This window comes from Limulus polyphemus, unplaced genomic scaffold (assembly GCF_000517525.1).
Source record: "Limulus polyphemus unplaced genomic scaffold, Limulus_polyphemus-2.1.2 Scaffold959, whole genome shotgun sequence".
Lineage (NCBI taxonomy): Eukaryota > Metazoa > Arthropoda > Merostomata > Xiphosura > Limulidae > Limulus > Limulus polyphemus.
This window is the reverse complement of record NW_013666569.1, coordinates 91,756-109,119: the sequence shown is the minus strand read 5'-3', so window position 1 is coordinate 109,119 and position 17,364 is coordinate 91,756. Positions and strand designations below refer to the sequence as shown.

Here is a 17,364-nt window from a genome sequence, read left to right as displayed (position 1 = left end):
AAGGTTTTGTCATCATCAGGTACTTGTCGAAACGTTGTACATTTGCTGTTATGCTAAACTTATATCAAAGTTTTTCTTCATTACCCATTCAAGCTGTCTCCAACCATTATTAGTCTCAAAGTGGGTTCCTCGTCATCGAGTAATAGAGAACTATCAACCCATTGTGAAAGAGAGAATGTGACAGGTGGGTGTGGCAGGAGGGGTTTGATTTTCTCTTTGATAGCTCTGTAAAAAAAACATTGAAGGCTATAAAAATTATGGTCTGTTTGAGCAATAACAATTTTATAGAGAGCATTTTATGTTTAATTTCTTACATTTTCGAGGGGTGACGGAAAAAAATCGGGATGATGACATGCTAAGACAAAATGTGTCGTGTGTTACACTAGTGGTAATTCAGGATTTTTTTATATATATTTCCTTTTAGAATTAAGAACTTAAAACTTGTATACTATTAAAATATGGATTATTAGCTAAGATGTTATTCTATTTCAATTGGTATAACAAACAAAAAGTAGTTTAATAAAATTTTGAATGTAAGACACTAAAACCTTGTGCCATGCGCAGTAAAGGGTGTCCGGGCCGTTAGGGTTAAGAGACCTGGAGAAAAAGTGCTACAATGTATGAGGTAGGATTCCATGGTGAAATGTGGAAGGTGAACAAAGTGATTGAGGTGGGAGAGATCAATGACAGGCCTCCAGTCCCCAGTCTTTTTGGGAACAAGAAACAGATGGGAGTAAAATATTAGTGAATGATGTGGAACAGGTTCTATAGCTTGTTGGGTGAGGAAGTCCTGTACCGCCTCTGACAGACGCTGGAAATTTACTGGGTCCTGAGGAGAAGGGAAGGAAACAGGTACCTGGGACAAGGGAGGTGGAGCAGGGAACTGAAATTCGAATCCCTCTGACAAAAACCTGTAGAACCCTAACATCCAAGATAAAGTGCCACTGATGAATGAAGGCTGTAATGCTTGCTCCCACCAGGTAGTCACCGGAACTGTTGGCAGTGTATCATGCATCATTGAGAAAAATGGCAAGCCATGGCACTTAGGTAAGGAGGGACAGGTAAGAGATTGGAAGGATGGGAAACTGAATTAGGCACTGCACTTGGCCCTGCCTGAGATAAACAGGAAACTAGATAGGAAATGGTAGGTTGTTGCTGGGCAGATAACACCCAAGACTCTAAGGATTCTGGGACCATATCAAAGACGAAACATCTTAAAAACAGAGCCATATGCAAACTCCGGAGATAAGAAGCAGGTAAACGGGTTTGAAATAAAACAGCATCATGACCTAAAAGATCCCAACAACAAATATACTACATTTGTAAAGCCAAAGCCAAAGACAATAAACAAGCCAACAAGGAGGTAAGGAGGGAGAGGGTGTCCCCAGAAAACCCCTTAGGAGCCTCAGACAGAATATGGATCATGGAAAGGTACCGCAAAAGGGTCATGAGGGTAAAACAGAGATGAAAAAATTGGGCATGGGTGAGACTAATGGAAGATTCGGAGCCCATCCCCCAAATGGGCAAAACCGAACCCAATTGATGTTGGTCGATATATGGACAGTTTACTCTAAGAAATGTGAGGGCTGACTGATCAGAAGCTTGTGAGGGATGAGGCATACTAACACCATTGCCCAACTATGAGGCAAATTGGTCAGAATGAACCCAACTCTCAGGGGACGGGGGAAACACCAAGTACGGTTGGGAAGTATGTTCATGCAACAACAAAGGATTGGGGTCATAAGATATAGGAGCAAAGGATAAAACATCACATACCTGAAAAATACAGTCTGAAAAAAAACATGGATGGCCAAACAGATTCCTCAGGGACAATATGGGATGGCACGGCAAAATTAGGAGGTGGAAACGGGCAATCAAATTCATTGTCAACATGACCAGATTCCACAGGTTCAGGAGAAAGTTTGTTTGTTTGTTATGGATTTCGTGAAAAGCTACACAAGGGCTATCTGTGCTAGCCCTCCTTAATTTAGCAATGTAAGACTAGAGAGAAGGCAGCTAGTCATCACCACCCACCGCCAACTCTTGGGCTACTCTGTTACCAACAAATAGTGGGATTGACCGTCACATTATAATGCCCCCACAGCTGAAAGGGCAAGCATGTTTGGTGTGACGGGGATTCGAACCTGCGACCCGCAGATTGCGAGTCAGGAGGAAGAGGAGCAATGTCTGGAGATAAAGGTTGACCCATATAACATTTAATCTCCCAGCAAATAAATGTAGACAAATCTCCTGTCGGATCACCATCACCTGAAGCCTGTGGTATAGCGGTTGTTGATTATGTGACACCCAAATTGGTGACATTAATTTCAGAATTCATGATGAGGTAGTTGACAATAGCTTTTGAAGTAAGTAAGAAATACAACTAGAATAAGGGTAAGTGAATTGAAATGTCAAAAAAAACAACAACTGAGTATATTATATTAAATTAAACCACTTTGAGAAAATACGATCCAAATACAATTTAAATAGGGGAGTGCAGAAGGCTTGTGGCATGTGTAATAAAAAAGTTAGCATGTAGAGGGCAGCTTATAAACGAGAATAGCTAATCTTGTGAGTGGAGGGAAGTACCGTATCTGAAGTATACACAGCTTATTTTTCATCAACTAGCTTCCGATTACAATTTTTAAAAATGTAAGATTGTGGCATTATATTGACACATAAGATCTCTTTTCTTAGAAACTTTTTCTGTGTATCTCATTTTAAAAATTTTCAAGTCAATTTATAAATTCATATTTCAAATCAGTAAAAAAAAGAAAAAAAACAGTGAAAAGTAAATATTATAAAGTTTGTAGATTTTCTGTTCAAAAACTTTTTATTCTCACCTACTGATATACCAGATATAGTGTATATCATGCTACAACAGTACTCTAACTTACCTTAATCAGTGACCATTTGACCTGTTGAACTGTTCGTATTACATTCTCAAGTGGCACTGGTAGCTTATCCACACATTCAGAATTAAAACCTGAAGACAAAGCTTGCCTAGCAAGCATGAGTGTCATATTTCCCAAACCTAGGTGTTTCAGTAGCACAGCTAACATCAGTCTGGATATGTGATAAAAGACATGCAAATTGTTTGAGGAACCAAATAGAAATGTTATGGAAAACTGCACTCTCACTACACTTTGTCTTGCTCTAGTATAATCACATATGGAAACTTAGAATTCATATTTTATTATGAAAATTAACGTTGTCAAAGAGAAAATTAAAGAATTTCAAAAAGCCTAAGTAATGAGAAAAAACTTTTTCAAGAATTTCTAAACTTATCCCATATCTTATATTACTTAAATTGACATATTTAAAATATTATACTCAAAACATCCAAGATGGGTTATGCCATCTACATAAAACATTAAGCTTTATGAGGCAGTTAAAAAGCACAAAATAATTTGTTTTGCTGAAAAATTATTCTAATACCTATTTTCTAGTGATACATGCTGTATGTACACTTCCCTTCTGTTACTACAGTATTCACAGTTTGTAAAAGAAAAAAATGTGCCACTATAATTAAGTAAATAATTTGATTTAACTGATTATTTTATGCTTAATAGCGAACTCCTCTTTTGGAAAACATTACCTAATATTTTGTTAAAAAGTTCTTGAACGAATACATCCAGCTAAATGCTTCAATGTTCAAACCCATGTGAGGTAATATATATAAATATATATATTAGAAGAATATGTAGAATTTACATTATTAATCGATTTTTATGATACAGTAGGCTGCCCTTCAAATAAATTTTTAGTACCTTAACAGCTTGCCTCCTGAATAAATTAGTAGCATATGTGCTATATGTTCTTCAAATCTTATACAAGTATAAGTTCACCATGATGAGCAAAAAGCAACTGAAAACACCATCCATCTAATACGAACATTAGTATTAAATATTTAAATATAGGCCTAGCTCCACCCTAGTTCATTTAAAGATAAGCATTTTAAAAAGTTTGCAGCAAATACATTTAGAAGTCTCGAACATGTCACACACAGTTCAGTAGAACTGTATAAAGCAATTCATTACATTTTTATTTCTTGCTATTAACACTGACATTGCCAGCCATGGGTACCGTTTCTTGTTGGTGTGTTTTTTATTCAACCCATTCGGCTTTTTATTTTTAGCCAATTAAAATATGCCACCATTTTCAGCCCACCAAGAAAATGCAATTAACACCACCGTTGATACTGTAGGCTTCCTGAGTACCTAGCAATCAATGAAAAGTCTCATGTACATTTACTACGAGATGTGAATAAAACTGTAAAGTTAGAAAATGCTCAATCTGTTCCAAATGTCCTAATTGTCAATGTTCTTGTGATGATTGAACACCTGAAGTTAGGTTACAATGAAAAGCTGGAGGGAATTAACCCTCCAGCAAACGAAAAACTCTAATGCCAACTGGATCATTGAATCGACCTTCAACAAGAGCAATGACCTAATCTCTGATAACAACAATGCATGATGAAGATGATGACAATAATAATGATTCATCTGGGTCAACTTCAAATCAAGTTGATAATGATACTAATATTTTTGATGGTCCCCAAAGAAAAACATGTAGATACAAGAAGAGAAATCATCCACCATTTGGTCCCATATTTATAACACTTTTTTTATTTGAATGAGGATTGCATTCAAAATTTGCCATAGACAGAAGCCCACAATAGTGATTCTTTCAAGCAACTGAGAAAGTAAATAGACTTGTCACCTTTTGTGTGTTACTCATACACACTATTTGTCAAATATTGGTACCAAACAATCCCAAGGGTCTACTGCTTGCAGTTGTTGCACATGTAAATGCAAATGAAATGGAATCAATAAAGGTTCACAAAAAAGTAAATATCATCCATCATGAAAGCACAAGCAGCATTACATGAAAAATGTTTGCAATGAAAAGTTATGACTGCACCTCTTTGTTATGCCATGAGTAATGAATATGCAAAATATATGTTAGGTATTGGAATCAAAATGGTGAGTGTGTTCTCCATGGAATGTAATTAACTACTCCAATTCATTACGCTGCATGATTTAATAAAGATGTCACAAAACAGCCCATTGAATTAATTTTATATTCAAAAAATGTTTAGGTTTTATCATGGGGCACAAAATAAATTATACTTAATGGAGCCAAGATCACTTGAAAAAATAACCACATTTGTTGACAGAGATTACCTTACCAATACAGAATGCACTTGTAGAATCGGATACACAGCATTTATTAAAGTAATAAAATGTTTGATAGAATTCAATATGAAAGGTCAGAAGGTTGTGGATTATGCATTGGGTATTTTTCTATACAACAAATATGTGATATCATTGATGATATTCAAAGCCACATAAGTTGCACAAAAGATATTTATAGGCTTGAAATATTTAAGAAATATGAATATAAGCAGCATATTGCTTTTGGCTGTGCTCCAAGTAATGAAGTGGCATACTCATTGGGTTACTCAAGCCACTCACTAAGGTATGATCCATGCAATAAATGTCATCTAGCATTTCATGTCATGAAAACGTTCCGATAAAAGCTAAATTCTGCTCATCAGATTATATATGGTGCATCAAATTCAAGTTATTAATTAAAGATATCAAGTACAACATATCTATGATAATTTGGCTGGTGATGAAGCTTTGGTCATCATGGACTATAAGATGAAGTATGATCCAGTATACTTTTGTAAGAAAACAACTGAACATTATGGAAAGGAAGGATAATAAGTATTCAATTAGTTATTATGATCATATTTCATCTGGTGACTATAAACAATTTTGGATGGCTGTTTTGTCAATTTTTGAAGATGTGGTTAAGCTTCTGAAGAGAGACTTTTGACATGTTACATAAATATATGTCCAATCAGACAATGTGAAATGTTACCAATATGGATGTCTTTAATACAGAATGTACCTTGTAGTGAAAGCTTATTCAACTGAAATAAAATCTTACGTGCACACTGAAACTCAAAATGGAAGAGGGTTCTATTGATGCCTAGTTTGAGGTGGTGATTAAACATGTTTTGGCATTTGTGAATATGGGTAACAATGTCATATCTTCCATTGAACATTTTGTGTGGTTTGTGAAATTCAGCTCCAATTCTGTTTACATTAAAAAGGAAACACATTGAAGAAATTATGGAGAAATCTGAGAATTCATTTAAGTTCTTCAGCACTATCAAATAAATTAACAAAGCTGTTTTTCTAGACTGCGAAATCCATATATATATGAGTACTGATCAACGAGTAATAAAATGATTGATATGAAAGACCTCCATCAATCCCAACTTTGTCACAGATACTGTTACAAAATGTGCAATTGACTAACTGGTCAACAATGCAGATGTTGAAAATGGTAAAAATTACAATGCAATTGAATTTGATGAGGAGGATTCCAAAGACCTTTTTTTGCCAAGGGAAATGACATAGAAGACGACAATGCTGAGAATGAATGTGAAGACAATATTGAAACAGTTACCAGATGCATTTACATTCAAAACATGACACCAGGTTCAAAGAAAGAGAAAGCACAATCAATTGAATCATTCATTCAGAAGATGAGTCCCAAAGACACTGGAATGGATAAAGTTGACAAAGAGAATCCTGTGATCAGTGTCACAGATCCTTCAAAACACTTCAAGACTTATATATTCGCCACTTCTCATCAGAAAGTAGAGATTTCGTTTCATTTGCAATGCATTATGCACTTGAAATGATTGAAAGTGCTCGTGTTGAATTCATCAATACCAAGTCTCGTTATATCGATCCAGAGTCTTCAAAAGTCAAAGATACTGAAACAGTTCCGTCATCTCAAGAGGAAAATTCTGAAGCTGGTCAACTGCAATATATAACACGTGATCTTATGCTTCAGGCTCAAGCAGAATGTCAGACTCAAATTGAGCAAAGTATTGTCTATGAACAAAGAGAATTTTGCAAGTGGTTGGGAAAAGAGTCCATGATATAATATGATATATGAGCAAAAATATATTTCCCATTTCAAAGAAAATGTGGTCAAAATATTCAACAAAGGGAATGAAGATAAACACAATAAAATGGAACCTGGAAGAATTCATGAGGAGTTAATATAAAAATACCCTGGATGTTTGAATATACCTTCTGATACAAAAATCAGTCAGCATGTAACATCCTTGACCACGAACTATAAGAAGCATGGAAGTCTCACAAATGTCTCCAGAAGAGGAATTGTTCAAGAGTACAAGGATTTGTTGAGGTCTCTCACAGCTCTCAATTTAATACACATGAGCAAAGAACTTATTAAGCAATTGCGTGAAGCATATCCTGATGAAATGTTGCAAGACTTCCCAATTGAATCTCAAATCATTTAGTTCATCTCACAGGTCAGACGGGAGCTTAAGGATTCCCAAATGTAGTTTTAACCACTAGTTGATACTATTATTACTGATAGTTCAATGTCTTACAACTCTCCAATAAAAGACATTTTTTCAACAAAAATTATACAGAATCTTTCTCTCAAAATAACACATAAAAACAGGTTTCTGGTATGGGTGATTTTTTTAGCACTAACAGCCTAGTACTACAAATGGTACAGAGGGATGGCAATGTCAGTGTTAAGATACCTACTGTAATAGAATACTAAGCAACAAACAAAATACTTTACCTCCCTACTTCTTCCACAGGATGTTCTGAAGGAAAATCCATATGCAGGACTAGATTTTGTTGTTTCATGAAACCTTCTACTATTTGCAAGAAAGATGAAACAAGAGGATCTTGCAAACGAACCTCAGCCAAAGACTGCAAAAATGGGCCAACCTGGCCATTTAGAGATGCTGTTGCAAGTGATGGAACAAGTTCAGTCCGAGGAAGTGGTTTGGCTTCTGTAGGGGTACTCCCTGATACTATACAAAATAAAAACAATGCTTTATATTATTACTTCAAAATCAAATTGTTTGATATTCTGGTAAAAAATAGAAAGCAGCAGCAGCTCTATATCTGCTGTCATTAACTGATAAGATGCATCACAAACTGTAAAAATCTGTACTGTACCATACATGTGCTCTTAATAAAACACTAAAGTATGAAAAGAGAAGGTAAACTGAAAAAGCAATGAGTAAGAGGTTTACCCAATCCTCATGTAGAGTTAACACTAAATGATAGAATCAATTACAGTTTCATTCGTGCTCAGAAGCCCATTTTGAAATCACAATCCTTAAGAAGTCCAACATTCACCTGGAGTTGCTCCACTTGAACTTGTACTCCTTGCTTCTCCTTTTTCTTCTTCAAAAGGATTTGGTGGTTGGAGAATTTCTAGTCCTCCAGATAGAAGTTGACTATCTAACCACTGCCTGGACTCCTCTTCACACAGTTCTAGCGGTGGCCCAACAGTCTGATTGTGAGCATGAAGCCCCAGTAGACAAGCCAAAGTTCTCTCACTGTCAATTAATGGTGATGAAAGACTGGTTGGGTCAGTAACTGGGATTAAATCTTGACTAGGCTAGAAGAAGTGAGAACAAGTTTGACTATAAAATAGAGAATATCAATAGCAAAGAAATAATTAAACATTAGAACACATATTGTTTAATTTAGATACAAAAAAAAAAAGAATTGTCATCATATGCTTCAGAATACGTTTAAAATTGAAAATTTTTGATTTAGTTCTATATTGTTAGTGATACTCTTTAGCTAAGTACTTTGGTGCAAATAACTGAGAGATGAAACTTTTTCATATAAATTGTTAATCTTATGAATTTATTAAACCCATTCTTATCAGACACAAAAGGTAATATAGACTTACGTCACTGTATGTGCCTACTAAAAAGTTCTGCATCATATCTTTTGCCTCTTGAGAATGTCCTGCAGCATCAAAGGCAACTGTTGCATCTCGACCTGTCATAAATATTTGACGGAGCACCAAGTGAGTGTAAGATTTGTGCAATGTGGATTTTCTAAAATAAAATCAAGTTTCTGCTACAAGATATTCACAGAAAATGTCATTGGGATTTATACGAAAGTGTAGTCAATTTGAGTCAATTATATTCAAGTGTCTTATTTTGGTGAAAAGAAAAAGGAGCAAATGGTTTCACTGTGTAAAAAAATTTACAATAATAAAAACAGTTCATCTCATGAAGCCATCAAAAAAGTAGCAACCATTGCCAGCTACCTTTAATTCTCTCACTATGAGGTCAGTCGAATTGACCAGCCTCGTAACCATTTTGTACTCATTATAGTTTCCATACTATAACTTTTAATAAAGTATGTGTATCTTCACAAACTTTGGCAGACTTTTAGTAAACATTACAAGTATTTTGTACACAAAAAATTATATTTTTTAATGAAGTATTTTTTACTAAAGATTTGTCTGTGAATATATTTAGTATTTCTATATACTAATCTGTATGCTAAGTGATTTCCACATTATGATTAAATATCGTTTTCTTCATCTCAAAAATCTCAAATTTTATTAATGTAATCTCTAAAACCTTATAAATTTCAAATAGTTTTTCAGTAAAAATTTTTATTTTATCTTTTATTTTCTCTACCCACTTCATACAAGGTAGGTCAATTTGACTGATCTCGTAACCACCCAAAAAAAAATCTAAATAAAACTCAATTAACCCTATTTTTTCTTTCTAGAATAACTTCAGATTGTAATATGAAACTACATTTGTTTATCCTAAATAGTTTTACCCTCATAACAGTAAAAATCTATTTATACTTAAGTTATATTGTTTTATTGCCCTTTGAACACTGACTAATTACTATTCTCACCACTAAAAGTTGTAAATCAATTGGCAAATGTGCAGCTCATGTTACAGTATCGAATTACACTACACACAAGCTACTTGTGAGCATACCTCATGAAAAAATTTTATTATAGTATTATTATTTATTTTACTTAATATAACCTTAACCCTTTTGCAACATTTTGATTTTGAAATTACTGTTTAATCCTTTCACAACAGGTTCCACTTTAAACACTTTTCAGTGCAAGTCAATGTTAGGTCAACTGTATCACAACATTGATCTTATTATGCACACGGTAACCCAATGTTTTGCTAAATTGGTGGGTCTGTGTCAGCTAAGTGAGCATATTGACATTAAAATAACACTGGCAAGAAGCACTGGGTCAACTCTACATCTGACAAAAATTCCAACATGGGACCGACATTGACATGCTACCTGGGAAGATATAATGTGACTTCTCCTATTCATTAATGAAAATAAAATGTACACAGTAGGTTACACTGCTAGAATATATTATATAGGAGGTAATGTAAGCTACAAGGATCATGTAAAAAACACAGGACAATACCTCTTTACTAAATAAAATAATGATTATCATACACATTTCTTTAAACATCTAACTGGTTATGCATTTTCAACTGTGTTTCTTAGATAAGTGACAGGAAAACATACTAGTGTAAAGTGGTACCACACAATACCTTTCACTAAATACGTGACAAGAAAACACATCATTTTAGAATGATATCACAAATACCTTTTGATTGATAAGTGACAAGGAAACATGCTAGTGTAAAATGGTACCATAAAGGACATTTTTGTACATAAAAAAAGAGGGAAAACGTGGTAGAAATTTTCAACACAGTATCATGCTATACTCATTATATAGAAATATAAAACTATACAACACAAATGAGTTATAACTTTTTACTCAAGAAAAAAGTTAGATACAATTTCAAGAATAATTAGCTTCATCTAAAAATGCTTTTTTAACACTAGAAAAGTGATTAGCAAAATAGTTTTTCATCCACAAGTAAAGTCTATATTTATCCGTCTATCCATTATTGTTAGAATAATATCAATAAGCTTTGAAATAGTTTCCCACTGAAATGTGAAAGCAATTTATCTATCTATCCATTGATCATCCATTTATCTACATGTATTAGTAGCACATATTAAACTGTTTTCAAACTGAATAAAAATTCAATCACCAGCATAGTTCATGAGAGTTTCTAGACCACAAGGTGCACTGGATTTGAAGTCATGAATATCATACACTTTGCCTTTAATGACAAGCCATGTTCCTCCATCTTTATTGTGATTTTCCAAGTCTGCTGGATATACGATAGGATATTCACATGGTCTCTGAATTGGAGATGGACTTCTTGTGCTTCCTGAAGTTTTTAATAAATTCAAAAAATATGAATTTCACATAGGCACAGTCACATGTACATGCAAATACTGGTTCTTTTCCATGTCTAATAATCTTTTTAAATACAATTTTTATAAGAATCAGAATGCTTTCTTGATTGGTAGTGTTAAAGTTAATATTATGTATGGCTGAATATACTTTTGAGGAAACATAAACTAGTTACAAAAAATATATGTAAAAGTAACCTTTATTAGTTCTGACACATATACATAGCAAAGTAAATTTAAAATATCAAATATCATATGTGAACGATTTTCACATAAAATTTATCACTGAGACATACAAACTACAGTAGATTCAAGTAGCACATTTATACAGATTGTTATGTTGTGCAGATGGAAAAAAATGAAACTGGAAGTAGCTCTGTTCAAATTAAAACTATCTCACTAATAAATTTAGTGTCCACTTGCACTAAGTTGCCAATATTCATAGCAAATATTAAAAAAATCTTCGAGGTGCATTTATTAGAACAGAATTAAAAAATTAGTTTATTCCTATATGTGTCATATCTGTTGCGAGATACATCATCATCACCAAACCACATTACTGCTATTAGCATCAACCATGTCTAGACTAAATCCATTTAATCAAAACCTGCTGGATCTTATTACAAAAATAGTAAATAATATATCAGAGTTCACCTAACCTGGCAATTAGGATGTCATTCTTCTAGTATCAGATGTCCAACTCAGCAGATAGTGACTAACTCTATGTAAGCAAAAAAACACCTTTGCTTATAGTAAACTTACCAACGAATCCAGGCCAGGCTATATCATCTGCATCCTCTTTCTCATTACCAGGAGCTAGCCTATTGAAGCGGTCAAGACTATCCAACAGTGGATTTAACAGAGATATTACACTTGATTCTTGCACTACATTTGGAACCATCAACTCAAGCAACAAGAGGCTGACTAATAGTTCTTGCAATAAAACACCTGTTATCAACAACAAGTAAAATGATAATAAATAAATTCCATTTAAAATTTATTTGTGTAAAACAATCTATACCCAAAAGAATAAATTCAATGTTTAGAGATAAAAACATTTCATAATACATCATTGGCTTAACTAAAGGCATATAGATTTAAACTGTAAAAATTTGCTATATATATATTAAGTTTAAAAACAAAAACAATATACATAATTATTCTTTCTTAATCCCTTGATGAAAATCATATGTCATGTTCAACTTGCTAGTGTAGGTATAGCAAAAAACTCAAACTCTCAACATATAAACCTATTTCATTGATCACGTCAAAATGTAAGTGATAAAACTGAAATGTCGAAACCTCACTTGCCCCTTGTAACTGCCCAAGGCTCATCTTGAGACTTTCATTTAACTTGTAAATAAAATTAAAATGCATTGTACAAAGCTGTAGGTCCTTACTAGAAGTTTAGTCACAACTCTAAGAAATTTTAAATTATTTTGCTGGAAATAAATTAATTTTATATTTTTTCTCATTTCCCAAAGTCAGGCTTGAGTTAATATTTAATTTCATACACTAAACATTAAAACTAATTCCAAGTATCTTAACTATAAAGTTTTAAAGTAAATCCTCTTAACCAATAACACCAACAGTATCACTAAACTACAATATAATTTTTAGTGAATTAATAAAAAGCTTTCTTTTTATTTAATATAATATGAATTATGCTCAGAATGCTCTTACAGCCCTTTCAACAGGATTTTCTAGTTGATAGCCTACAATGAGAAATTCCTTAACTAACTTAATTCCCAAAGACTCTAACCATGATGATTTAGTTTTTTATGCAATAAATGACCCAAAATTATTACATTACAAATCATTTCCATAGTTATTTGTATACAGTAAAATAGTTTTTGAGTATTAAGTAATTAATTATGTTATAGAAGAAGAACCATCAGAAAGAGAAATTCATGAGCAAATATGAGGATACCGTAGCACAAGATGTAATAAAATGTGTTGTTTACCAAGTCTGAAATTACCTGTTAGATCACTTTCTAACACACTTGCAGCAAGAGCAAAGTGACAAGAACTGTATGATGCTAAAGTACAAGCCACACACAAACAGTCACTGATATGGGAAATCAACAAACTCACATACTTTTTCAAAAGACTTGCTCCACCAATAACCTCCATGTCTAAAAAAGAGAAATCCAAAGTCAACCTCAACCATTTGATAATTGTTTTTTTTAAATGTAACACAGTTTTTTATGATCAACTTTGGCAAGTGGCTGAAAATACATGTGAACAATTTTCAAACAAAGATACACAAGTAACAAGAAAATGTCACCAAATAAAACAAGTTAAATAGAAAAACATTTAGTCTACTATAAAAGATAGATAAATAAATGCAACTGGCAAAATTATAAAACTTAATTTAGCAAACATACCTAATGAAGAGGTAGATGTTCTTGCCTTATCCTTGCAATCTTCATCAGGAAACAACTGACTAAGCAACAATCTCTGGAACCTAAGCAATAGATCTAATGAGGCTGATCTTTCTGATGACTCTCCTCGAATATTCTGTGATGAAGACAAATTTAAATTCTCTGGAAAGTAGCTATGGAGTTTGTACAATGTTTGTGATGAGATATTTCTAAAAAGAGAAAAACATACAAAATTATAGTATCAAGATTCTATTTTCTATTTTTGGTTAGTTTCAAGTATAAAAACTTCAGGACTTAAAACAAGAACAATTTCCCTATGTAATATGTTTAGATTATTGTAATTCATATTATTTATTGCACATAAATAACTACAGCAGTGATAGCATTCACCATTAAACATTCATGTCTAAAACTGACTGATTCACACTATCTTTGTCTGATCTCTTTTTTGGTCAAATATGCATACCAGAAACTGTTTCTCATAAGCATTGGATTTGAGACATTGTAATCTTTAGTTCTATGTTTGTATATATGAACACTAGGTTTTTAAATGGGAACCTACTTCCTGAACTTAATTCACAACTCAATATAGACTTATATAGACAGAGATATCATTGAAATTAAATTCCTTCAGCAAAAAAACTTGAATGCTTGCTTTATATTTGGTATCCAGACATACCATGTATTTTCTACCTTCTTATTTTAATGTATATATTTATTTTGCACATTTTTTCATTTATTCTGAATCTATGCAATTTTACACAAACACATGGTCCAGAAAACCATTAAGTTGACTTTGTTTAAGCTGCCTTTGTTCCTTCATTGTTCCATACAGATAACACCAACTATGCCCATTGGGGATATTGCTGTAACTCTGCATTTTGTACAAGGTCAGTAACAGCACTGTCCTTTACTGGTATGGTAGGTGACGTCTAAGTATAGCCTCCACTATGTTGAATGAGTATGACCAATCACATGGATGGTGCTATATGCTACAGGCACATCCAAAGTTTCACATTAAGTAAGAAACATTAGATTTAAACAGTCTGACCATCAAGTATCTTAATGCAAGTATGCAAACTGTGTTTTTGTCTTTGACATAAATAAATATTGTATTCAATTCAAATAACACATCATTTTCAGTCTTTTTATTTCTTTGCTTCATCGTATCAATGCAGATAAGTATGCACATCATGACTTTTTACAGAGTTGCATTCAAAATTTAATGAAACTACTATATTATCAATGTACATCAATAAACTTGATATGTCAGATTTTAATATTACATAAGTTCTAATTTCTTAATTTCAAAACAAAATACATAAATAACTTCTCAATTTTCACTTGTCTGTATCATAACACGGGATGATGAGAAAATTAGAAATAGACAGTTTGAAGCAAGCATTTCACTTGTCTGTATCATAACATATGCTTGCTTCAAACTGTCTATTTCTAATTTTCTCATCATCCCTTCACTTGTCTGTATCATAACATATGCTTGCTTGAAACTGTCAATTTCTAATTTTCTCATCATCCCTATAAGATGTCCTGAATTTAACATAAGTTATAAATTTATACTTTAGATATGACTAATGAATAGTCTAATTTTAAAGTCTCCAATCTTCTTGGTTTATGAAGATATGAGCCAAAAAGCCAAACACCCTCCTATCACATCCTGTATTTCATAAAATATCAATAACTTTCTCAGTTAATTTTGGACTATTTATAGCCAAGAGAAAGAGATGATTTTGATTTACTCATTTCCATGTAAGGCTAACTCATTATGATGAAAGAGTTTGAATTTTTCACCCTACAGATTCATTGTTACTGTTGCCAAGTTTACATTAACCATGTAAGTGAATTATTCTAAGGCATTTATATCTTGTTAGAAAGACAATTAAATTATAATAATTATAGGAAATTACCCACTTTACTTGTAGTTTTTTTGGGTTCTTAAATCTATATTTCAAATAAATAAAAATTATTTGATGTACTACTACTACCATTGTTATAAAAAAGTAGGGTTAACTTTCCTCAGGTGGTCAAGAGCAAAAAACAAGAGGTCAGAGATAAGTATTAAATTTCTTGTTTTTTACGTATATTTTATATTTATTGTTATAAAAGTAACTGAAATGTAAACATGAGAAACTTAATTAGATAACAAAACATAAATAAAATGTTCTCAACAAGGTCTGCACATGAGCTGCATGCATTGTGTAATTCAATATCGTAGCTTGAGCCACACATTATGTTTAGTAATTAGACATGTTTCAAAGAAACACATAACAATAAAATTAAATAATAAATGTCAACTGTTATGAGCCTGAGGCTGTTTAAAATAAATAACTAATTTTCTATTGCAATCTGCAGTCATTTTATAAAGAAAAAATGGTAATATAATTTTATTTTATATTTTATTTCTAATGGTTACAAGGTTGATCAAATGGAATGAGTCTGTATAGTGCTAGAATAGAGAAAATAACAGATAAAATAAAAAATTTATATTCATTCAGAAGATTCTAGAGGTTATGCAAATCAAATGTGAAAACTGTAAAATTAAAAAAATAATTTTTATCTTCACATGAAAATTACCTTGCACTCAGACTAGTCAGTCTGAATCACACCAACTATACAAATTCACATATAAAATTTTAGTAAAAATACTTGATTTAAAAAATCTGATTTTTTTTGTGTACAAAAGACTAGTAATGCTATAAAAAAGCTTGCCAAATTCTGTGAAGATACACTTACTATGTTAAAAAAAATATAGTATGTATATGTTCATAGTAGTCACAAGGTCCATCAAAATCACTGAGCCTGTATACAGAGTTAAATTCAGATTTATATTAGTTAAATTCAGACTTACTTTCTAATTTACCTTGCCAATCCTCTCATTATAATGTAGACCTAACTTACACACTTCAAGGAGAACAGCTTAACCTGAGAATTTTATATATGCACAATATAGATACTGTTGATTCATCTTGATGTTCTCACATCATAATATATTTATGTACTGCACCAAAATGACAAAACACATTACAGTGAAGTAAATTTACACTACTTATAAATAAGTTTGCCATTTCCATAAGTGGAAACACAAGATAATGCCAGTACTGACAATTTCCAAGAATTTATAAAGAAGTTTTTCCATGTATAGTCATCACTGGTGGTAGGCTTATGAAATAAATCACTTTCAAGGCAAAAGAGTGTATAAAAAAGATAACTCAAGGACAAAATGAAACAAGCAAATGGCAGACAAATTAAGTTCAAATTTTTTATATATTTTTCTTGAGGCATTCTTACTGATTTCTATCTGGCCAAAACTAATAGTACAGATTTCCATACCCAATACAGACTCTACCACATATTTTATTAAGTATCTACATTAAGTAAATGAGAGATACAAAACTATTAATTACAAACAGACATATTTTCTACAATAACAAACTTAAAAGATAAATTATATATTTGATTTTGAAATGTTTTTAAGATATTATGAAAATATTACAATTTAGAATTCGATGACGAGGAACCCACTTTGAGACTAATAATGGCTGGAGACGGCTTAAATGGGTAATGAAGAAAAACTTTAATATAAGTTTAACATGACAGCAAATGTACAACGTTTCGACAAGGTTTTGATGATGACAAAACCTTGTCGAAACGTTGTACATTTGCTGTCATGTTAAACTTATATTAAAGTTTTTCTTCATTACCCATTTAAGCCGTCTCCAGCCATTATTACAATTTAGAAATATCACTTATTGAAAAAAAAAAGTATAAAAATAAAAAAACACTTTTAAATTTATAAAATTTTTCCCCAAATAAATTTT

The 17,364-nt window shown here is 32.3% G+C and overlaps 1 protein-coding gene across 4 annotated transcripts in view; it reads right to left on the bottom strand.

Moving 5' to 3' along the window:
* The window catches only part of LOC106461435 (E3 ubiquitin-protein ligase HERC2-like), a 295,564-nt gene that overhangs the window by 191,060 nt on the left and 87,140 nt on the right, over positions 1-17,364 (bottom strand). For all 4 annotated transcript variants that reach the window (XM_022388408.1, XM_013921254.2, XM_022388410.1 and 1 more), the window contains exons 20-27: positions 13,532-13,737; positions 13,124-13,279; positions 11,907-12,092; positions 10,937-11,119; positions 8,779-8,870; positions 8,214-8,478; positions 7,645-7,882; positions 2,898-3,066 (exon numbers count right to left, since the gene is read on the bottom strand). In XM_022388408.1, coding sequence (XP_022244116.1) covers positions 2,898-3,066; positions 7,645-7,882; positions 8,214-8,478; positions 8,779-8,870; positions 10,937-11,119; positions 11,907-12,092; positions 13,124-13,279; positions 13,532-13,737 — 1,495 coding nt within the window. The remainder of the gene's footprint in view (positions 1-2,897; positions 3,067-7,644; positions 7,883-8,213; positions 8,479-8,778; positions 8,871-10,936; positions 11,120-11,906; positions 12,093-13,123; positions 13,280-13,531; positions 13,738-17,364) is intronic.